This window comes from Hakea prostrata, chromosome 6 (assembly GCF_041222555.1).
Source record: "Hakea prostrata isolate BN-2017 chromosome 6, UWA_Hpros_2, whole genome shotgun sequence".
Classification (NCBI taxonomy): domain Eukaryota; kingdom Viridiplantae; phylum Streptophyta; class Magnoliopsida; order Proteales; family Proteaceae; genus Hakea; species Hakea prostrata.
Window position 1 is genome coordinate 36,521,697 of NC_142605.1, and position 23,269 is coordinate 36,544,965.

General features: G+C 38.1%; 4 protein-coding genes across 4 annotated transcripts; 2 read left to right on the forward strand and 2 right to left on the reverse strand.

The window, feature by feature from the left end:
• Nucleotides 1-809: 809 nt before the first annotated feature.
• LOC149013759 (protein NRT1/ PTR FAMILY 4.5-like) lies at nucleotides 810-4,189 on the forward strand. Its single transcript, XM_089159225.1, has 5 exons — nucleotides 810-909; nucleotides 1,079-1,296; nucleotides 2,385-2,825; nucleotides 2,926-3,050; nucleotides 3,273-4,189. Exons 1-5 carry the CDS (start codon nucleotides 822-824, stop codon nucleotides 4,099-4,101), a joined length of 1,701 nt encoding a protein of 566 aa, XP_089015351.1. The 5' UTR covers nucleotides 810-821; the 3' UTR covers nucleotides 4,102-4,189.
• A 6,488-nt stretch (nucleotides 4,190-10,677) lies between these two features.
• On the forward strand, nucleotides 10,678-13,569 carry LOC149013760 (small ribosomal subunit protein eS10z-like). Its single transcript, XM_089158313.1, has 5 exons — nucleotides 10,678-10,786; nucleotides 10,863-10,911; nucleotides 10,994-11,273; nucleotides 11,396-11,528; nucleotides 13,135-13,569. The coding sequence occupies exons 1-5, from the start codon at nucleotides 10,784-10,786 to the stop codon at nucleotides 13,204-13,206; spliced, it is 537 nt and encodes a 178-aa protein (XP_089014439.1). The 5' UTR covers nucleotides 10,678-10,783; the 3' UTR covers nucleotides 13,207-13,569.
• A 276-nt stretch (nucleotides 13,570-13,845) lies between these two features.
• LOC149013761 (pentatricopeptide repeat-containing protein At1g11290, chloroplastic-like) lies at nucleotides 13,846-16,479 on the reverse strand. Its single transcript, XM_089158310.1, has one exon. It carries the CDS (start codon nucleotides 16,079-16,081, stop codon nucleotides 13,964-13,966), a length of 2,118 nt encoding a protein of 705 aa, XP_089014436.1. The 5' UTR covers nucleotides 16,082-16,479; the 3' UTR covers nucleotides 13,846-13,963.
• Nucleotides 16,480-16,662: 183 nt separating this feature from the next.
• LOC149013762 (heat shock protein 83) lies at nucleotides 16,663-19,605 on the reverse strand. Its single transcript, XM_089158312.1, has 4 exons — nucleotides 19,244-19,605; nucleotides 19,007-19,148; nucleotides 18,621-18,901; nucleotides 16,663-18,494 (listed from the first exon to the last, which is right to left on the reverse strand). The coding sequence occupies exons 1-4, from the start codon at nucleotides 19,379-19,381 to the stop codon at nucleotides 16,944-16,946; spliced, it is 2,112 nt and encodes a 703-aa protein (XP_089014438.1). The 5' UTR covers nucleotides 19,382-19,605; the 3' UTR covers nucleotides 16,663-16,943.
• Between the last annotated feature and the right edge of the window lie 3,664 nt (nucleotides 19,606-23,269).

Consider the following 23,269-nt stretch of genomic DNA (forward strand, 5'->3'; position numbering starts at 1 on the left):
TTTTATTGCAAAAGGTGGACCAGTTTCCAAACCGGACGCCACGAAGGTTTCCCTTTTCGGTTCGCTTCTCTATTTTTAATTTTTAATTTTCACCAGAAAGGTAATCAATCTCAACAAGGATGTGCTACAAATTAAAGCCACGTGTTCGTTCTTTGTCTATTTTTATTCTTTGAATTATTCATTATTTGGTTTGATTGATAAACCAAAATAATTAGACCGGTTTAAAAATATCATAATCCAAGGGTTAGAAATTAATAAAAGACACATGGCACTCATACTAGCTGCTAGATTGCAGCCCAGTAACGATTTGAATCCCGGCACGGAAGGTCTAATTTAGTGATAATTACTTGATTAGACCAGTCCGGCCCGGTCTGGTTTCCTCAGTTGCCCGCTTGCAACTTGCAAATGTTAGATAGCCCATCACAATCATCAAACATTATTATGAAGGAGACAAAAGTATAGCCTTTATCATGTCTAAATTTGTCATTACACAATTAAACTCTTAAAATGACTGCCCTGCCCTCATAAAATATCAAAATTCCTTCATCGATGCCCCTAATTAAGGTCCTCTCTTTGGCCTTGACTGATACAGTGGCCACGTGACTGGCCACTTGTGTTCTTCTCTTACCCCTGTTTGAATGCTGAGAACCCGGGGGAAAATTTTTATATTGAAAAACTTCATGTATAATGACTAAATAAATTCTTTCCAAGTTGCTCGTCTGGGTTTTAATATTCTGTGGACCCCTTCTCTCTCCTTATTTAACTCATTCACTGTTTCCAGATTGAAACTTGCAACAAGACAAGCTGAACTTCACAGCAACATGACAGTGCAGGGTTTCATAAATTGGAAAGGAAACTCAATCATGGAAGGGAAGCATGATGGATGTAAAGCTGTTTGGTTCATTTACTGTAAGTAGGGAAAGATCCATTTCTATATCTCTTGTAGTATTAGAATCATGCATTGTATTGCTTGTAATGTTCATTTTTACTTTATGAAATGAAAATTTAGAGTTTGAGAGATGAAGAAGAGAGAAGGGCAATGGCTGATCTCTTTGTGTGATTAATTTGGTTGTTGCAGTTATGGTGACTATGACAAATGCAGCTTTCGTGCCAAACTTGATGAACTTGGTGAATTACCTACACAGAACAATGCATATGGATATTGCAAGCTCATCAACCACTACAAATAACTTCTTTGCAGCTTCTGCTGGTTTTGCTTTGCTTGGAGGGTTTCTCACAGACTCATATATTTCTAGATTTAAGGCCATGATAATCTTTGCTCCCTTGGAAATCTTGGTAAGTCCTCTCTCTCCCTCTCCCTCTCTTCAATATTCTTGAGTTTCTAGGTATAGGGTAAGAATTGATACAGAACCTGTGAAGTTGCCTCAGCAGTACTGCTGGGAACATGGAATGTAAGAAAAAAAATCAAATAGAAGCAAAACCCTCGGTTTTAAAATCTTTAATTACTGTTAAGTTTGTCAAGTTTCAACCCCACCATCCTAAAAATGATATAGAAGTTCAAATTGAGTGTCCCACAACTATTTTTTAAGTGTAGGTGAGGTTCAAACATGAGATTAATTGCACACCCCTCTCCTTCTAAGTAAGCCACTTTCATGGACCACAACACTCTCGTGTTGTGGCTTTAGGAAGTTAGGATCATTTACTCTATGCTCCCTCACACATCTCCGCTATGTATTAGGAAGACAATTCATTTTTAAATTTTGATAAGAAAAATCAAAGGTGGATCTCTTCTGCATGGTGAAAAAGTGTGAGGAGAGCATAGACCTCTACCTGTCAAAGTAGAGGATCTTGACTTGGCTTTAGGGGTCATATTCACAACACAACCTGTTCTGAGACAGACAACAGTTACCACACTAACATGGCACAACATAATTCCTAAACAGGCTAAGCTACTCGAGTCCAGATCCTCTACCCATCAAGGTAGAGGTTTTGTATTCCCTTCACAACTCTACACGCACTAGAGCCCCTCCTCTGATTCATTTTGTCACACTCAGATGTAAGTCTTACTAGTAATATGTGGTAAAAAAATGTGAGGGAAACACAAACATCTATCTTCATCTGTAGAGGATCCAGACTCAAGCTACTCCCCATTGAATTGGATCCTCTCCGCCTTGTCTGCCCATACTGTCATACGTACACCTACACTCACATCAGTGTAAAACCCTCACATGCATGAGCTTATGGATCCTCTTTTTTTTTTTTTGGTGTCAAGGCAGGGCAGGGTAGGACCCACACGTGTGTGTATGTATGACTATATGGGCAGGCTGGGTGGAGAGGATCCGGACCCCACTCCAATGAAGCATATAACCTCTTCTCTGACCCCAAAAAAAATGTGTTCATAGCCTCTTGTCTCTGGACTGCAGGGGTATGGTTTGCTAGCACTGCAAGCTCATCTGCCGTCGTTGGAACCACCAAAGTGTGACATATCCAAGGAATCAAACAACTGTAAACAAGTCCATGGCTACAATGCAGCTTTACTTTACATAGGCCTGTATAGTGTGACCTTGGGCGAAGGTTTTCTGAGAGCTAACCTTCCATCCTTTGGGGGAGATCAATTTGATGATGACAATGAAACTGAGCTTCAGCGCAAGTCTAGCTTCTTCAACTGGTACGCTTTTGGCATCTCATTTGGATCAGTAATTGGTCTATTTCTCATAGTATGGTTGGAGAACGACAGAGGATGGGACTTGGGCTTAATTTTGTGTGCAGTTATTCTAATGCTTGGGATCATAGTGCTTGCTTCTGGGTTTAAATTTTACAGACATCAGATTCCAAGAGGTAGCCCTCTCACTCGGATGTTGCAGGTTTGTATGAATCGAACATCAACTTCAATAATAATGATCTCTCTTTGCATGACCAAGTTTGTATATGTATAATGTATCCTTTCTGCTCATTCTTTCCCAGGTTATAGTAGTTGCGTTCAAAAAGAGAAAGCTTTCCTTACCTGAAAATGTGGATGAATTATATCAAGATCAAACTAGTGAAGATATGGAAGATGGAGACGTATTACCACACACAAAGGGTTTTAAGTAAGTCCTCATTGTTATTGATGTGTGAGTTGGAGCCCAAAGCCATTTGCTTGCTTCTTTAGTCTGCTGCCTACGAGTTGTTTGATAAAATGCTGACAGGCATTCTAAAATCAAGATTGCACCTTAGCTCACATGTTTCCATTGTGCTCAATTGCATATTGGAAAAATGATTGTTGGGTTAATGTATTGAATTCAAAATTTTTATTTCTTTCCTTTTCTCAGGTTCCTGGATAAAGCTTCAATCTTCAATGGCAGAAGTGGAAAATGGTCGATTTCGACGGTGACCCATGTGGAGGAGCTGAAAATTGTGCTCCGAATGCTACCAATATTTGTTAGCTCTGTAATCGCGTACATTCCTCAGCCTCTGATTCTATCATTCACTGTTCAACAGGGTAGTACAATGGACAATGGATTAGGGAAGATCAATATATCACCAGCATCTCTCATGATAATCCCAATAACAATGCAGATGATACTCCTAGTTATTTATGACAGATTCTTCGTGCCATATGCTAGAAAGATAACCGGATATCGAACTGGCATCACTCATTTGCAAAGGATAGGTGCTGGGTTCATAACAGCAATACTGGGAACTTGTATTGCTGCAGTTATAGAGAAGAAGAGGAAGAGTATTGCAAGAGATCATGGGCTACTTGACTCAGGAGAACCAGTGCCCATGTCTGTAATGTGGCTCACATTGCAGTTCTTGTCTCTGGGTATCAATGATGCAATCACATTTGTTGGTTTACTTGAGTTCTTCAACAGTGAGGCTTCAAGGGGAATGAAATCAATAGGAACAGGAATATTTTGGTGCATGCTGGGTTTGACATCTTGGTTTGGATCTATTCTTGTGGAGGTAGTTAACAGAGTTACAAAACATGGGAGTGATGAAGGAGAGATTGGCTGGTTAGGGGGAAATAATTTAAATCGTAATCATCTTGACAGTTTCTATTGGTTGCTGACAGTCCTTGGGTTGCTTGGTTATATCAACTTTCTGTTTTGGGCAAAGAGATATGTATATAGGGTTGATTATTTTGTCCGTAAAGAATGAATACCACATGTAAGAGGAATATACTTGGATGCTATAAATGCAGAAAGAAAATTTTGGCTTATCTCATTGTTTTGTTTTTTTTTTATTTATTTATTTTTATATTGGGTTCCCAAAGTGGAGGAGGCAGTAAGACAAGTAAATTAATTGTTTTTATTTACTTTGCTTTTTTAGCTATGAAAGAGTTAAAAGTATGTTTATTTTATTGAAAATAATTAAATAATGGAATTTTTTTTTATCATGAAATGTTCAGCATTAGAGACGCGCGTCTCATAGTGGATCATAGGGAGAGAACAAGTAATATTACTCTTCATATGAGGAGCTAATCAGGACTCTTCATGAAAGTGTATGTATGATTATTTTTTTACATATATTTGTCATTATAGAAGACTAAGTTTTGATTGAGATAAGTCATCCTAGTTAGGTCAAAAAATTGTAAAACCTAGTCATGAATCCGATGGACTCGTCACGCCCAGCAAATGCTTAGACTCAATCTTGGTGATTTTGATTTTACTTCAAGGGAAATTACTAATTTGGGTCATTCAGCTTCCCCCTTCAGTTCCCTTTAACTGGTGTAATTATTTTGACTTAATATTAATCACTAGACCTATGGAGCGAGTGCATTTTACTTTTGAAATATCGTCATCTCTAATTACACTTCAAATTTCATCATTTAATTGGATATCAAGAGAGAAAACAAGAGAATCATGATTAGTCTCATTGTACTCGGTAAAGAGAAACACCAAAATTGATTCAAACCCTTTAGAGTTCAGAAGCAAAAAGAAGATAATTAGCGTTAGATGGAAGGTTATTGATATTTTTCCGTAAAAACCTTATTTAAGGAGTTAATGGGTAAAAATTGGAAGGGAGTGATTTCAATTTCTTTACTTGGTTTATTATTAGTATTTATTGTAATATAAGAAATTTTTCTAGAAAAAATGTCTCAACTTGACAAGCTAGGTTTGACCAAGCCACCAAGTTTTTGAAAAGGTTAGTCCACTCGAAATACCAAATTTCCAACTATAATATATACAGGTAGGTCACATTTCACTACAAGAAAAGGTATTTTTGGCACTTTTTCTCGAAGGGTTGTAAAAACTAGGCTAAAGTGTAGTTGAATAGATGTGTGAATATGTTAGATGAACGGCCATAAATATTCACCATCAGATTTGTTAAACTAAATCTGAATCGTCTAATAAAATACTTATTTTTCCTCTCATTATTTATGGGTTAGTTAGGTTTAACCTAATATCATTGGTTGTAGATTCTCGTGGGCGGTAACGTCTCTTTCTTCTTCCTTTGTTCTTTCTCTATCGGCTTCATTAAAATCCTTTCACCTGCATTAATCAAGCTAGGAGTTCATCACTAAAAACCTTATGATTCCAGTAGTTTTTTGTTGTTGTCTCAAAAAGGTGAAAAAGAAATCTCGCTTCACATGTACCTCATTTTCTCTTATCTCACTCACAAACCATTTCAATGTTTCTCACATTGCTTTCTTGCTTGTGATTTTCTCAACTATCTCTGCTAAATTATCTCTCCATTGTCGCGAATCCCATTATTCTCAAGAGAATTCTTTAGGTATTTATCTATTCTCTCACTTTTCATTTTCCATTTCTAGTTTTTTATGGTGAGGGAATGTGTGGTAAAAAATATCTCATGTGAAGAAATTCTGATCTAGAGCTTTCTAGTTTGAAATTTGTGATTTCGTTATTTTGTATATACATATTAGATGTTTATACGGTCAATTAGGAGATTTGTTTTACTCTTATATGTTATAAGGAACAGAGGAAGAAATAGAGAAGGAACAGAGGAAGAAAAAAGAGATTTACGTTACTCTAACCACCATGGTTGTTTTTCTTCATTTCTTTTTGAAAATTTAACCAGGATGATAGAAAGTTAACTTAACTAACCCATAAATAATGAGGAAAAATAAGAATTTTATTGTACGATTCAAATTTAATTAATAGATCTGATGGTAGATATTTGAAACCATTTAACTAACATATTCACACGTTTGTTTAGCTACCACCTTCCCAAAAAACTATTACTAATTAACAAATTTACCTTCATATTTTCCAACCATGATATGAGCATAGAAGATCACAATATTATACCAACATTTACATTACCCAGATATGGAATTGGATTATTATATATGGCAATTCCTTAGATGTAGATAATGATTCAGTCTTGCATCTATTCAAGTCACAAGGAAGACCTAACCTGTTCTTGATTCAATGAAGAAATCTATGTTATTAAATCCTGATTACTATTACTACCATATGGTACAGTAACACGCGCTGTAAGAGATTCAAATTATGTCTTTGACTTACAAGGAGAGGATTCTTGCCATAACCGCTAATTGATTGGTTCTCTTTTCTTCTTTGGTCTTCATGATTTTAATCTTTTAGGCAAGCACCTCAGGAAGGTAACCTAGTGATCTTGTTGGATGACTCTTCATCTCTGCCAAAGATAAGCTTATAAAAGAAAGCCAGCTTAGCAGTTATCCATAGCCAGCAAAACCAACCCAGAACCCTAACCTGCTTGAACCGATTAGGGAACAAGACTAACATGGGGAAAACGCAAAAGACCAACCCAGCCAATTCAGTCTTCTCGAATACGAGAACTGAGCCAAGCATGAATAAGGTCAGGAATGCACAGAAGACACTGAGACGAGACAAGATAAGCCGTGCCCAACGTGGAAGGAGACCATGCAGGAATTTCAGTGCCATGGAAGCAGAGACAGCCACAAGCATGGCAGATAATGAAAGGAAAACAGCCACACCATGACTCCCAAAAAGCTCACCTGCTTTACCTTGGTATTTGATGTCAATGAAAGTTAATATGATTGTGAGAGCAAACCCAAACATGGCATTGTACTTCCAACCAAATCCACTACTTCTATGCCTGCTTTGTTCTCTCCAACGGCGAGAGCCATTTAACCTCAGTAACCATTTCTTGCTAGCCATTTAACCTCAGTTGTTGTTAGGCATGTCCATGGAGATTGGAGTCACTGTTTCAGTTTCAATTTCAGTTTCAGAGCACCAAGCTTGAGAACTGATCTAGGCTTTATATATACTGATGAATGCATGTAAAGTTGAGGTGAGCCGCCATTGAAGATGATTCACTAACTTCTTTTCCTATTGGTTAGGCGTGATCCATCTCCTATGCTTTCCACTCACATTTCTCTGTGCTAATGAAGCAACGAGGTGATTTCCTTAAAGCTTGAAGGAAATGGGCCATCTGTGGCATACGCCATTGGGCAAGCCAACAACAATTTCCAACTTGAAGATCTGAAAATGATTCTTTAGGAAGGACACGTTAGATCTTCAGATAATTTCCAAAATGAAAGAAAAAGAATGATTGGGAAATCAGAAGACTTGTCGAAAAAGCCAAGTCTTCAGGAATGGGAATCGACCAGTCATCTTCGGTTAGAATTGGGATTGGCTTTCTTGAATCCAGTCAAATAATTACTCAAAAAAAAAAAAAAAAAATTTGGTTAGTGCTCAAAATATTTTAGACAATTCAAAAGAGTGAATAACAACTCCCACCACTAGCTAGGCTTTGCGGATTACTAATATTAATAGTCTATTAGTTGTGGTCTAAATATTCTATGCTTAATTGTCCCATTCTTCCGGAAATTTATATTAATTTAATTAAGAAAATAGCTAATAGCTCTAATATAAGGTTGGAACCATGGTACATTATGTCGCTGACTTATCGCGACATTTCGGCGATAAGTCGGCATGTCGCTGAAGGGCGACACAGATCCAGAGCTTCGATACGACACCTACAGAAAGTCGCCGGAAAATAGTCAAAAGTCGTCGGAAAGTCGATAAAGTTGCCGGAAAATTGTTCAAATCGACAAAATATCGCCCAAAATCGAACCGTAGCTGCCGGCTCTTCATCTTCTCCGACTCTAACGACATAAAATTTCACCTCTGCTGTTCCCTGCAACTTTTTCTTCAATATCTCTTTCTCCTACTATCTCTGCTTGCGTTTTCTTTATTCCATCAGATCCCAATTCTGTTCCAGATTTTAACCATGTCAACCTACAGATTTACGATCATTTCCTTTAAGTAACCCTCAAGTAAACCCTCAACCTGCAGTTTATAGGTACCCGTTCTCTTCACTCTAACAAGAACACGGAGGAAGGAGGAAAAAGATAGTATCGATGTCAACTAATCTCCCATTGGATCTACTGAAGGACATCCTCTCAAGGTTAGCCGTGAAGTCTTTACTTCGATTCAGGAGTGTATCTAAAGAATGGCAAAGTTTGATTGATGATCATCAGTTTACCCTGCTCCACCTTAATCATTCCAAAGAATCTCGTGTGGGGGAAACTCAGAGCTGGAAAAGAGCTTCGTCCCGTCGATTGCAGCGATCGTCCCTGTCGATTGCAGCGTCGAAAGGGAAAGGTAAGTCACCCGACATGTCGACCTATGTCGCCATGTCGGTGGTATCGCCAGGTACCGACACGGGGATACACATCGACATGTCGGACCTTGGTTGGAACCACAATTTTTTTGCCAAAAAAAAAAAAAAAAGCTTGAAACCACAAACTCTATCATGTAACTATTTCTTTTTTCTTTTTCTTTTTTGGTAAAATCATGTAACTATTTTTAAGTGAAGCTTTTATTTTCTTTCTCATAAAAAAAACTCCCCATTACATTTTTTCTTTTTTTCGGTAAGTGACTCCCCACTACATGAGAGTGAGAATCATTCCAATTCTGTTTTTCTTTTTCCTTTTTTTTTTTTTTGTTGTTGTTGTTGTTTGGCATGAAGAATCATTCTATTTTGTTAACTTGAAAATCCTGTTAGAAACTCTTTTTTATATATAAATTTAGAGTAATAGAAGAATAATTTCAAATAAAAACTTTGTGATTAGAAAAATTAATAGATTAACGCATTCAGATGACCAAGATGAAGTTTACCTAAGAATCATTGGAAAGACCAATTTAAACATGTTAATCATTGTTAATGACCAACATAAGCATAAATAGATGAGACAAAAGGTAAAAGCTAGCACTCAGATCCTCTAGGTTTCTTTTCTTTTCCTTCTTTACCCAAGTAGCATGAAATATGAGACAAAAGATAAAGAAGAAACTAATTCAGCTACACAAGAAAAAGAAAAAAGAAGAAGAAGAAGAAGAAAAACATGGAAAAAGTTCAGGTTGGAAACACAACGTTTAAGGTTTCAAACTAAGAATGAATGAAACAAGAGGATTTGTTTTGATACAAAAAGAATATAAGTATCTTTCTTGCGCCTTTTCAAGTAAAGCACTTCTTATGGAAAAAGCGGACACAAAATTATATGCCAAGATCTCAAAATGTATAAGAGAAAAAAAAATGAAGTAGATTTCTCCATACCAGCAAATGGTGTGCTCATTATCAAGGAATTTTATTGACCCATTAAGGAAGTTTGGCAAACATGCCCTAGAATAGGATGGTTAAAGCAGTTGGAAGTTTTATGGTGAACATGCCCTAGAATAGGATGGTTTAAGTGAATCATGGATGCTGCTATGAATGTGAAGAAGCATTACGCTCAATTAGCTGGGGTAATTCATGATCAAGTAGGCATGTTTATAGGAGGATTTGCTATCAAGATTCCTCTGTGGCATGTAATAGAAACAGAAATGCATGCAATCAAAGAAGGGGTGCATGTAGTGTTGGATATGGGAGCATAGCCACTCCAAATATAATCAGATTTGCTGAAGGCCATTAGATTACTAGACCTAGGAGTTAACGAGCAAAGATCGATGGGAAGATTAATTGTTGAAATTCATAGCCTATATGCTTCTAGAAGTCATGTCAGATTTGGTTATGTAAGGTATAAAAATAACATGACTACCTATTGGCTGTCTAAGAAGGGGCTAAATGGAAGAGAGGGTCACATCCTCAGAGAGGGGATTTTCTAAAAAGTGGTGTTTTAGTTTGATTTGGTTTGGTTCTGTTTTCTCGGTCATTCTCTTAGGGCCTGTTTGGTTACATGAGTCTAAAGATTTCAAATATCTAGAGATTTCAAATCTATAGACTTCAAATCTATGGAATCATAATTTATAAAATTAAGTGTTTGGTTGTGGAATGAAATCTGTGGATTCATCCTAAAAAAATATTTGATCGACGTTGATTTTTGTGAATGTGCAAATGTATAGCTTTTTTGAAATCTCTGGATTTCACCCCTTACCCATAAATCTATAGATTCACGTTTTTAGTGTAAAAAGGTGAATCTATAGAATTCATGAATCTAGAGATTTTTACAACCAAACGGGTATAATTCTCAGATTCATGAATCCAAAGATTTGAAATCTCTAGATTTATGTAACCAAACAGGCCCTTAGGGAAAAAAGAAAAAAAAAAACCTAACTTATGGGTCCAACTTACAACCAAACAAATGGGCTGAATTAATCCTAGATGGGCCGCAAGTTACACAAAGGCCCAAACAGAGCACCCAATTGCCACGGCCCACAGTCCACAATCCACTCTTAGCTTAAACAAATAGCCCTGGTTTCTACCGCAGAAAGAACGGAACACACGGCCCACATGAAAATATTTATAAAGAAAATTTCTAGGGTTTCAGAAAGCCTCTGTATAAACTTCTAGGGTTACACTCAGGTCTCTTAAACCAGAGAGCGGAGCGCGATATCAGAAGGGAAAAGAAAGGCTTGCTTCCGTGGTTGCAACCATGGTGATTTCTCTTTCTGATGCTTCATCTATAGCTGCTTTAATGTTTTGTTATCTCACTGATTATTCTTTTCTTGCAGATCATCCCAGAGAAGAATCGCAGAGAGATCTCCAAGTACCTCTTCCAAGGTTACTTTTTTTTTCCTATCTGATTTCTTCAATTACTCTTTGATGATACGCTTCTGATCTTGAATTCTTTGTTGATCTGCAGAGGGGGTTTGCTTTGCAAAGAAAGACTACAATCTGGCGAAGCATCCCGATATCGATGTTCCAAATCTGCAGGTTATCAAGTTGATGCAGAGTTTTAAATCAAAAGAGTATGTCCGTGAGACCTTTGCTTGGATGCACTACTATTGGTACCTCACCAACGATGGTATCGAATTTCTCCGAACATACCTCAATCTCCCATCTGAGATCGTCCCTGCTACTTTGAAGAAGTCTGTTAAGGCTCCTGGAAGGCCGATGGGTGGCCCCCCTGGTGATCGTCCACGGTAATCAGTTATCTGCTTATTGATCGTTGGTTCTTTTCATTTTGCTGCCGTCGAACCAAAGGGATGAAGAAATTTAAAAAAAAAAAAACCTAATCTGTAATGCTTCTATCTTGTGATTGTAGCGGCCCTCCTCGCTTTGAAGGAGACAGGCCCAGATTCGGTGACCGTGATGGTTACCGAGCGGGGCCTCGTGGACCTCCAGGAGAATTCGGTGACAAGGGTGGAGCTCCTGCTGAATACCAGCCAGCATTCAGGGTAAATCTTTGTTCGCTTAATCACTTGCACACTTTTGAGTTATATTTTTTCTTCTTGTTTGCGTGGTCTAGGTTTTATACTTAAGAACTATGATTTTTATTCTTTTCACCTGAAAGTATGTTCATACATGTGCGATAAATTTGTTATTGATCTGGAGCAGTATATTATATTGGTGCCTTTTGACATACTTCGTGACTTGATTGTTTTAAGGTTTTACCTGATTTGTTTATATACATGATACCTTTGGTTGGTTTCTGCCTTCTGACGTTTGTGTTTTAAACAATAGCTAAACTAATAAGATCCTTTTTGCAACCAATCTGTGGAATGTGGATTCCATTATTTGTTCAAAACTGCATATTAAGGCCATTATGATCATCTTTTGCTAATAGTTATCATGTATTTTTAGCCACTTTGTTTCTTATGTGTTAATTTTGCGTTTGGAGTTGTGTTCATGCTTGTATAAGCAGCCGTCTTTTTAGTAAGGAGTTCTTATTACCCAGCTATAATAATTTCTATACCAAAACTTGAAAATTTTCCTATCTCAATATCTTTGTGAAATATTTTAACAGAGTTAAGTTACTGAACTACAGTCAGTTGAATAAGACTAAATGTAGAAAGAATTGTGCACTTCTAGTAAAATGGTTGTGTTGTGGCCTTAAGGCTATGAATCATGTCTCACTATATTAAAAAGACTCTACATTAAGATTGTCATTTCTGGGTTGCAACTTTTGGGTTTTGAATCAAACAGGATTCAATTGTGAAAGTTTTGAAACATAATTCATGATATAGGCAACTAAAGACATTGGGGGTGGGAAAGAGGGCTGGATATTAAGGTTCCTAGGTAACGCCTTGACAGCTATCCTCGGAACCGTAGTTAACAAGGCAGAAGGTGACTATGATGCTGGACAAGGGTCAGTAAAACAAGCCAACCTAGGGACTTGAATGTGTAGACTACATTTTGATAATTTTAATTGAAAAGTATTGAAAGCATAGATCTACATACCAGGTTCTAGGTCTAATCAAATTATAATTACCGAGTATTCTCCTGTGAAGAGGAATCATTTGGGCTCATCTCCAGTTGAGAGGAATCATTTGAGCTCATTTCCAGTCAAGAGGAATCATTTGAGTGCTGAGTTCATCCTTCGGTTGGAAGAGTTCATCAAAAACTTTCAGCTCATCTTTCAACCTATGGAGCTCATCAGAAACTTCCGAGCTCATCCTTTGATTAACTGACTCCATCAGAAATCCTGAGTTCTTGAATCATAGAGCTCATCGGGATCCTGAGCTCATCACTTGACCTAAGTATTCTTTGGGGGGTTAGTGTTTGACTCAACACGAGCTGCATTCGAAGTAGAATCTTTACTGTCCATGACCCTCGGGGGAGCAATCAAATATTCCTTTTGTCTTTTGAGGCTTCCTCTTATGCTTCTAGATGTGTTTATTCTTATCTAATGTTTACAAAGATAAAAATTCTTTAAATTTTGGCTTCACTGAAAACCAATGATGGTTAAAACAATGCTGTCCCACAGTTTATTTTCAATTATTTGCATGCTTAACTTTGGTGATCCTTTCATGAAGATACTAATAGTTATATTTGGGTTTACAGGGTGGAAGACCTGGATTTGGCCGTGGAGGTGGTGGCTTTGGTGCAGGTCCCGCCAGTTCAAGTATGCCTTGAGGAGCAGATACTATTCTGTGCATGTCTTAATTTTGGCTGTCTAGGCAAGTTAAATCTTATAGTGGTGGTTAGTCTGTATTAGCCATGCGAGCTTTTTTCCTGACGGATTATTTTGTCAAAATGACGGTGAAATTTTGTTGATTTTAAGTTTTTGGAGCCAACTTTTATCACTATTAGCTCAGAAGTTCTGATGAATGCTGATTCAATTATTTCGGTACATTGGTTGCTTTGTATTTTTGTCATATGCCTTGAAGACTCTTCTTGGTTTATCCGTGCATAGAGGCTGTTCCAGGTGCTTTCTGAGAAATAGTAGTGTAAATCTCCACAAAAAAAAAAAACGGAAATTCCAATCTGCGAACGCTTTCTGGACTCTTGTAAACACAAGGGCACTCAAGGATGCATTCAGGCATGTTGAACAACAATCCAGATTAAACTCCAATCGTGTGTTAAGTAAAACGGCAGCAAATGTACAATTTAGTAATGCAAATTCCAGAGTCGCTCCGAGGAGTCCTCAATGTCAGGGCAATACCAACATGGTTGATTATTGCCAAGCTTTGTTTACCTTCAACTTGATCGACTGTCACTATTTCAATAGTGTAAAAGTAGACTTTTTAGCAGTAGGCAATTTTGTCTGAAGCATTCTGTGAGAAACACTGAAAGAGCCAAAACGAAGGGACTTTTAGAAAGAAGTTTCCAAATCATATCTGAATTCAAATCTAAATGTCACTCAATGGTGTGAGGCTAGGATTTCAGGAGTTCAAATGAAGGTCTGAATGTGTTCCCTGATCCCTCTTAGCACCCTATAGATCTTCTCACTCTCAGGATGCGTTGTATCACCTGCAATGAATGTATAGCTCTCCCCTCTAACTTCCACACTGCTCCATCCTGCATCCTTCTTCAGACCCATAACACGCTTCATTTCTGTTCTCAACTTCGCGGCATCCTCCCATCTATTGACTCTTGCGTAAACATTCGACATTGTCACCCTCCACACCTTTCCGTCTGGATCCAAAATGGAGAGGTTGCTTGCGGCTTTTTCAGCAGCGTCGACATTGCTTGATAATCCACAAGAACCAAGTAAAGCTCCCCAGACAGCTTGGCCAGGCCTGAAAGGCATCTTCTTTATAAAATCTTCTGCCTCATCAAGTCGACCCTGTCTCCCAAGAAGGTCAACCATACATGCATAATGTTCCATACTAGGCTCAACTCTATATTTTTCACCCATATTGTTGAAGCATTCATAGGCTTCCTCTACCAATCCTGAATGACTACAGCCTGATAGAACATTGACGAACGTCACTGCATTTGGTTGGGTATCCGAATTTATCATTCTTCCAAGAGTTTCAAGGGCAGAAATCCCATCTCCATTGATCCCATATGCTGCTATCATTGCATTCCAAGAACCTGTGTCTTTTGCAGGCATCTCTTGAAACACCCTCTGTGCAAATTCTATCCTGCCTGATTTTCCATACATATTTATAAGGGAATTCCCAATGAAAATATCATTCATAAAGCCAGACCTAAAAATGTAACCATGGATGACCTCGCCCAGATCCAATGATGCTAACGCAGAGCAAGCTTGGAGTGCTGTCAAAACAGTGATGAAATCAGGGACAATTGCGTCGTCCCCTTTTCTGTGAACTTCACCAACCAGCATCAATGCTTCTAAGGGTCTTCCATTTTTCACAAAGCATGAGATCATAGTATTCCAAGAAACTATATCCTTCTCATTCATCTCCAAGAATATCCGAGACGCCAAATCAGCTCGCCCATTTTCAGCATACATGTCCATGAGGGAATTCTCCACCACGATGCAGGGCAAAAAACTGTGTCTGATCAAGTGGCCATGTGCTTCTTTACCATGTTTTAAACAGTTTGAATGCCCACACCCTTGAAGAAGTATAGCCATTGTCTCTGGTCTAAGATAATGACCGTGACCCCTGAAAAAGAACTCCCGGAAAATCTTAATACTTTCTTCATGATACCCATTGCTAGCATACATTTGTATAAGAGAATTTGTCACAAGAGCGTCCATGTAAAGTTGTGATTTTATAGCAAAACCATGGATACACGTAGAGATCAACCATCTGTTCAGCAAAGAACAAGCTTGAATAAGACTCAGAAATGTTACTCTGTTGGGTGCAACCTCATCTGCTAGCATTTTAGAAAACAAAATGAGGGCTCTCTCAGACAATCCGTTGAGAACACAACCAGATATTGCCATTGTCCAAGAAACCACATCTCTACAACATGACTTCTCCATCAGCTTCTCAGCAGGCAACGAAGCCCCACATTTAGAGTATGCATTCACCATAGAGTACTGCAAAAACTGATGCTTTATCCACTCATTAACAATGAGACGGCCATGAATCGTTTCTGCCAGTTTTAAGTTGTGAGATTGCCCACAAGCCTGGAGCAGAACTGCAAAGGTGAACTCATTGAATTCTATACATTCCAATAACATCTGCTGGAAAATTGAAACAGCTATATCAGCAAATCCATTTTGACAACATCCTGACATCATAGAAGTATATGACACAACTGTTCTAACAAGCATAGTGTCGAACACCTTAAAAGCATCTCCCAGTAACCCACATTTCGAGTAGAAATCCACAAGAGAATTAGCCACGAAAACATTCGAAGCAAGGCCAGACTTCAAAACACCAGCATGGATACCATGCCCTAACTTCAGCTTCCTCTCAGCAGCACAAGAATTAAGTAAACGAACTGATAATGTTGAACTAATAAAGACTTCACCCGCTGAATGGACTTCCACTGGTGAGGCAACGTTCGCCGGCTTCCCCAACTGATCCTGATTGCAAGTTTTCTGGGATACCAAGGAAGATACGGTCATACAACTGGATAGCGAAAGCATTAGGAACCGTCACAATCTTCAAACGGCAAGCAATCCAAGTCACTTCTTTAGATTTGCCGCAACCCACAGAAGCCTTCCAACTGGAACTGTACAAAGGGCCGGGGAGAGACGGAGGAAGACACCTCAATTTTCAAGTCAAGTGGGGATTAAAATTCTGAGTATTGGATTACAAAATCTGAAGGATTTTCCACTCAATGAAATCTCAAGATATTTTGTATTCAACGCATTACTACTTCGTCTTGCTTCTTTTTGCCCTTCGAGAATGTAACTGTAATACCAAGGGGATTCACCAGAATAAATTAAGTCACAGAACAAAGAAGACGTTTTTCCCTCCAGACAATGATGACACTCCAAACGATGGTTATGGGAAAGCTTCGTTATGAACATAAACCCCTGATGTAGATTGAACACCAAACGTTATGAACAGGAAACTCAAGGAACAGGCACCAGAATGAACAGAGAAGGTTGAAACCCCTCCTTATTTTCCTGATGAACAGGTCATGTATCCAGTGTTTCCACGTTAACGCTATCAAATAAATCAAATCGCAGGAAAAACACACAATCAGAAGTAAAGACTAAGCTTGATTTACCATTAGAGAACTATTGAGTAAGTAACAAGAGACAGTATTCAAGGGGTGACACTATAGGGGAAGACAAGTATAACCATCCAAACCACCCAATAAGAGCCCCCGCCCTCGCAGAATGTATTTAGAACAAAACCCAAAAACCAGAGGGAAAGAAAAGATCCTAGAGTAGACAGCTAAGACACAAGCAATTGAAACAGAAAACAACTCAACACACCAAGAAACTCTTTCCTTCCGTAACAGCCATATTGACATGTTTCAAAATATCCTAGAAGAACCTAATCTACTTCTTCCATCTTGCTCTCTTCGTTTGCATCTTCTTCCAGGGCAGGCATCTCTGCATCATCGCCAGCTGCTTCATCCTCGTCAATGCTCAAACCCAATTTCAACATTCTGTGGATTCTCGAAGCGAAAGTGTTGGGGTCATCCAGACTAAAACCAGAGTTGAGGAGAGCAGTCTCATAAAGCAACATGACCAAGTCCTTCACAGACTTGTCATTCTTGTCAGCTTCAGCTCTCTTTCGCAGCTCCTCCATGATGCCATTGTCGGGGTTAATCTCCATGGTCTTCTTGCTCGACATGTAAGCACCCATGCTGCTATCTCTTAAAGCCTGCGCCTTCATGATTCTTTCCATGTTGGCGGTCCATCCATATTCTCCGGTCACCAAGCAACAGGGAGAATCAACTATTCTATGAGAGACCACGACCTTCTCAACCTTGTCTCCAAGAATATCCTTCATTGTCTTGCACAGATTCTCAAAGGATTTCTTCTTTTCTTCCTGTTTCTTCTTCTCTTCTTCGGTCTCATCATCAAGCTTCAGGCCTTCTTTGGTAGCAGAGACAAGCTTCTTCCCGTCGTACTCCTTTAACTGACCAACAGCATACTCATCAATTGCATCGACCATGAAGAGGACTTCATAACCTTTCTTCTTGAGACGTTCCAGGAACGGAGAGTTCTCGACGGCTTTCTTGCTCTCACCGGTAATGTAGTAGATGCTATTCTGTCCCTCCTTCATCCTGGTAACGTAATCCTTGAGGCTTGTCATTTCATCACCACTCTTAGTAGAGTGGTACCGAAGCAGATCAGCCAGCTTTGACCTGTTCTGGCTATCCTCGTGAATACCCAGCTTCAAATTCTTCGAGAACGCCTCGTAGAATTTGTTGTAATCCTCTTTGTTCTCGGTAAGTTCAGTGAACATCTCAATGCATTTTTTCACAAGGTTCTTCCTGATGACCTTGAGAATCTTGTTCTGCTGCAGCATCTCACGTGAGATATTCAGAGGAAGGTCGTCGGAGTCCACAACACCCTTGACGAAACCAAGGTACTCCGGAATCAATTCCTCGCAGTTGTCCATGATGAACACTCTCCGGACATAGAGCTTGATGTTGTTCATCTTCTTCCTTGTGTCAAAGAGATCGAATGGTGCCCTCTTAGGTATAAAGAGAATAGCCTTAAATTCTAGCTGCCCTTCAACTGAGAAGTGCTTCACAGCAAGATGCTCTTCCCAGTCGTTGGTCAGGCTCTTGTAAAATGAAGCATACTCGTCTTTTGTTATCTCCTCTGGCTTCCGCAGCCAGATGGGTTTTTGCTTGTTGATTTGCTCCCACTCGTGGGTCACCTCTTTCACCTTCTTCTTCTTGGATTTCTTCTCCTTCTCCTCGTCCACTTCTTCAATGTCACCTTCCTCTTCTTTCTTTTTATCCTCATCTTCATCATCGCTCACCTCCTTCTCAGTGGACTTCTCGACCCACAGATAGATAGGATAGCTGATAAATTCAGAGTGCTTCTTTACAAGATCTTTCAACCTTCTCTCCTCCAAGTACTCCAACTGCAAAACACACAGAACAATCAGGAAAAAAAAACAGAAAAAAAAACAGAAAAAAAAAACAGAAAAAAAAAAAATACTAGAAAAGAAAAAAGAAAGTGTAAACGACTAGATTATTGTATCACTAACCTGATCTTCCTTCAGATAGAGTGTGATCTTTGTTCCTCTACCAAGCTGCTCGCCACTGACGTCCCTGGTAACGGTAAAAGACCCACCGGCCTGCGACTCCCAGATGTATTGCTCGTCATCGTTGTGCTTAGTTGTCACGATGACCTTCTCAGCAACGAGATAGGCAGAGTAAAAACCCACACCAAACTGACCAATCATGCTAACATCAGCCCCAGCCTGCAATGCCTCCATGAACTCCTTGGTTCCAGACCTAGCGATTGTACCCAAGTTGTTCACCAAGTCTGTACAAACCCGAACGAAAGATAATTCAATCAATATCGCCTTCTTCATCACAGCGAACAACAAGAAAACCCTAGAAAGGAAAAAAGAACGATCATATTACTTACCAGCCTTGGTCATTCCAACACCACTGTCGATGATCGACAGGGTCTTGTTAACCTTATCAGGAACCAGCCTAATGAAAAGCTCCGGTTGCGCATCAAGCTTGCTCTTGTCTGTCAAACTCTCGAACCTAATCTTGTCTAGCGCCTACTCGGATTAAAACGACCAAACATCAGAATCAATAAAAACCAAAAACAACTCACAAGGCAATGTGGATCATAGAAATTCATAACTATACTCACATCAGATGCATTGCTGATGAGTTCACGAAGAAAGATCTCCTTGTTGCTGTAGAATGTGTTAATAATAAGACTGAGAAGCTGATTGATCTCAGCCTGGAAGGCGAAAGTTTCTGCTTCTCCCATCTGAACATCCGCCATGGCGATGATTGACCTTCGGATCACAGAGAAACGATTAACAGAGTAGAAACTAACGAATGTAGAAAATCGATGAACACGAAATAGCGCTTGTGAGCTCGCTTTAGAAGATCCAAATGAACTGCAATTCTGATATGAATGACAGAAGAGAACGAATTGGGTATTTATATATTCAAGAATTTCTGGGGTCTTCTTGCGGTGGATAAGCCAGGGGAGGGCTCTCTACCCGCGACTCTAGAGTCTTCTATTGAGTTTCTTGTTTCTTCTTTTTATTTATTCTTATTTACTTTTAATTTTTGTGTGTTCATAAATCCAGAAGGTTCTTTTAGTTGGAAGCAATCTAGAATGTTCTTGACAATCTTATTTTGATGATGCCGATCTAACACTGCAAAAAGTGCCACATATCGCAATAGATTCATATAAGTTTTGGCGGTTTAAATGACGACCGAAATATAGCATTTTAATTCAACAAAAAAAAAAAGAAATACAGCAATTTATAAAAGTATGCAACTTGAACTCTCTCGCAATTTCCCATCCAATATCCATTACAGGGTTTGTTTTTTTTTTTTCATTTTTCTTTACTAATACCGGTCAAAAACCCTAGAGGCAAAAAAACAAAATAAGCTTACGGGACACCTTCTCAGAGATTATGATCAACAATCTTCAGCCCTCATGGTCGAGGCTTGGCTATGCGTACAGTAGTTCTAAATACTTTTGGTGAAAGAGTGGATTTGAAAATTTTTTGACTGAATGTTCCGACTTGTTAATAAGGATCCTCCACCCCTCAACCATTGGATATTCTATCCATTATAAAGAATATTTGGAGTTTGGGCATTGTTTTGTGCAATGTTTCTTGTTTATATTTCTAGGTGGAACAACTTAGTTGCTAACCGCCTTAGCCTGAAGAGCCAAGTCGTTGGATGATATTACTATTTGGCCCATTTCTATTCCTTGGCTACAGTCTTTATGTAATTCTGTTCCCTTAGGCTGTGTTTGTTTGCTGGAATAAAGGTGAGGTGGGAAAAAAGGGGTGGGAAAATTCTTGAAAACAATGTAAATTTTTTACTTTTCCTTTAAATCCCAAAATGGTAGATTGTTTGGTTGCTAGGGGAGGGAAAGTGGGAGAATCAAGGAAACTTGTCTGCTGATGTGGCAGCCCAAAATTTTGAATTTTTTTTCTATTGATTTAACAATCACAATTCAGGATACACTTCAAGCGTGGACATATTTCTCACATAATAATCACAATTTTTTGTTCAAATCTTCAAATTATTCATTCTATTTTTATTTTATTTTTTTGAAAATGAAGGTACCCTATTTTCTAGTGGGGAATTTCATTTAATTGATGTTTCTATGAGGTAACCTTTGTATTTTATTTGGTATGTATAATCCACTTTGTATATGATGTGACTATTCAACCATAAAACTATTGAGTTGCTCCAAAGTATCTTAACTAAACTGGCCATAGTTAGAATAACCAACCATCATTATATCTAACCTATTACACCTTCAAAATCCACCCAAAAAAATACAAAATAACCAATCAAAATAAAATACAAATAACCAATCATCATTGTTAGGCTGGTTTGGATTATTCAGTCCGATTTTATTTTAATTTAAATTAATTTGGTTAGAACCAGCGGTTTAGTCTTTAAATGGGTCTGAACCAAAATCCAGTTGAAATTGGTTGAGTTAGGGGTTGTATGACAATAATTCTTTGCCAAAATTCTCAATTCGGCACAGAATACATTTTTTATGCTTCTAGGCGAATTTGGTAAATTTGGCATAGAATCTGTATTGAAATCTTGACTGGTTGGACACAGATGGACATGTTAATTTGCACATAATCTTATATAGTATGTACAAAGTCAGGGTATAAAATGTGCACTTTTTTTTTAATAAAATAATTAAAAAAGGTAAATATACATCAGTTGATACACAATTGCTCACATAAAATCAGTTGGCGTCATAATGTTTCAAGTGATTGGTGGGAGTCTCGCTATTGTTGCTTATTGATTTGCAATTGTCTTCCTTTGATCTTCCATTTATCTTGCTTCATTTTAGTTTTTTTTAGGGGGAACATAAGGGGTCCGATATGACTTATTCAGCTATCCAATGCGAGTTTTCGTACTCTTAAAACTTTTTGTCGACAACTTGTTCGTCGCAGATGTAGTTATGAATAGCATAACAAACAATGACAATTCTAGCTTGAGTATGTAATGTAAACCCATGATGCATCTTAACCAAAATTGAAAACCATTAGGCACTCAAAACACCTTTCTATAATATTCCTTGCCAAAAGCCTGTAATTGAAAAGTTCAACTACAATCATTGGCCCTCGACTTCTCCCCTTGAAATCTCGCAAATGATACCTATTACCCTTGAATGGTGTCATGAATCCAGTCATAGTCGAGTATCCAGAATCAATCATATAATACTTACCTACGACAAATTAAGATAATAAAAGATAGTCCCATCAGTTTAGATCTAATGAAGGGTTAAAAGGAATCGATGAAGTAGTTGTATTAAATTTACCTAGAGGAGGTTGAGGAAATTTAAACTAGGGTCTATAATCGCCTGTCTAAAAACTCTACAATTATTTGCAGAACCTTTCTAGCTAGAATAAACAAACGTGAATTTCATATCAAAGGAATACGCACACATGACATTCTGTGTGGTGATTCATTTCCTTTCACGAAATGGTACTTGTCTTTCAGCCGATGCCACTACATGCATATGAGTACCATCGATAGCACCAATATACTCATAGTACAGTGAACATTTTCAAACCCATTAATAAATGTCGATGGGAGGTATAAAATTAAGATGTTTACTATTGTATTCTAATAATGAAAGCGTGTATCATACCTTAAAGTAAGAAAAAGGTTTTGGGTTTGTGAGGATCTCATTTGGAATTGCATTAAGGTTAGGAGGTTTGATGTTTTATCTGCTTAATATCACAAAAGCATTTAACACTCTCTTGAATACTCTTGTAATTGTCCCCAACGAATGTTAAAAATCTTCCGCGACATCCTTATATTTGAAGTCATGACCAAGTAAACACAAAAATATGCCAAGTTGTTCATCAACACAAGTGTACTTAGTATCGTCTAACCACCCTCGATGTCGCATTTTAGACACTAGGTTATAAAACACGTGTCGTTCCATTTTGAATTTCTCGTAGACTCGATCTACGTGTTCCTCTAAGATTTCTCTAACACGTTCCAGTCCCCTGAGTTTACTATTTCCTATTGGCTCAGCGAAGCGAGACACTTGTGGTTGCTCCATTAGCTGCATCTTCAAACCAAAAAACCCTATGAAAATCTTTTCATCTAAAATCATTATATGTATCTTATAGTCCCTGAAAATAATCACACGAACCCTATTCAAATAAAAAAAGAGATATCACCCATCTTAAGTTCATTATATTCCATATGATCCATACCATATTAAAAATAGATGAACATAATGCAAACTATGCAAATCCAAAGTTATGAATATAGTAACCTAGCACACATAAGTTGCATACAATGCACATCCAAAGTAGGAGGGTCTGTACCCTAATTAAAAGCATATAATATCATCCTAATCCATAGACATATATAATCCATACAATCTATAACCAAAAAAATAAAGGGTAATTTTCATCTAAACCCGCTGAGGTTTGTTCCAGGTCACTTTTAGTCCAGTTTAAGTTTTCTTTTGCATATGGCTCCCCCGTGGTTACAAGAAATGATTAAATAAGGACAAGCTTAACATAAATCATTAGTTTAATAATTTTTGTGATGAAAATACCCTTGTTTTTTTTTTTTTTAAATAATAATTCTATCACTACATGTTTAATTAATACTATTTCATTTTTTGTGTTCTTCATACATTTCAGTCCAATTT

Excerpts from the sequence above, each read along its gene's own strand:
- LOC149013761 (XM_089158310.1), bottom strand. The coding sequence starts at position 16,081 with ATGCTTTCGCTATCCAGTTGTATGACCGTATCTTCCTTGGTATCCCAG.
- LOC149013759 (XM_089159225.1), top strand. The coding sequence starts at position 822 with ATGACAGTGCAGGGTTTCATAAATTGGAAAGGAAACTCAATCATGGAA. Across the intron at positions 910-1,078 it reads AGCTGTTTGGTTCATTTACT|TTATGGTGACTATGACAAAT; the intron begins GTAAGTAGGGAA and ends TGGTTGTTGCAG. Across the intron at positions 2,826-2,925 it reads CTCTCACTCGGATGTTGCAG|GTTATAGTAGTTGCGTTCAA; the intron begins GTTTGTATGAAT and ends ATTCTTTCCCAG.
- LOC149013762 (XM_089158312.1), bottom strand. The coding sequence starts at position 19,381 with ATGGCGGATGTTCAGATGGGAGAAGCAGAAACTTTCGCCTTCCAGGCT. Across the intron at positions 19,149-19,243 it reads TCATCAGCAATGCATCTGAT|GCGCTAGACAAGATTAGGTT; the intron begins GTGAGTATAGTT and ends TAATCCGAGTAG. Across the intron at positions 18,495-18,620 it reads TCTATCTGAAGGAAGATCAG|TTGGAGTACTTGGAGGAGAG; the intron begins GTTAGTGATACA and ends TGTGTTTTGCAG.
- LOC149013760 (XM_089158313.1), top strand. Across the intron at positions 10,912-10,993 it reads CTCCAAGTACCTCTTCCAAG|AGGGGGTTTGCTTTGCAAAG; the intron begins GTTACTTTTTTT and ends GTTGATCTGCAG. Across the intron at positions 11,529-13,134 it reads AATACCAGCCAGCATTCAGG|GGTGGAAGACCTGGATTTGG; the intron begins GTAAATCTTTGT and ends TTGGGTTTACAG.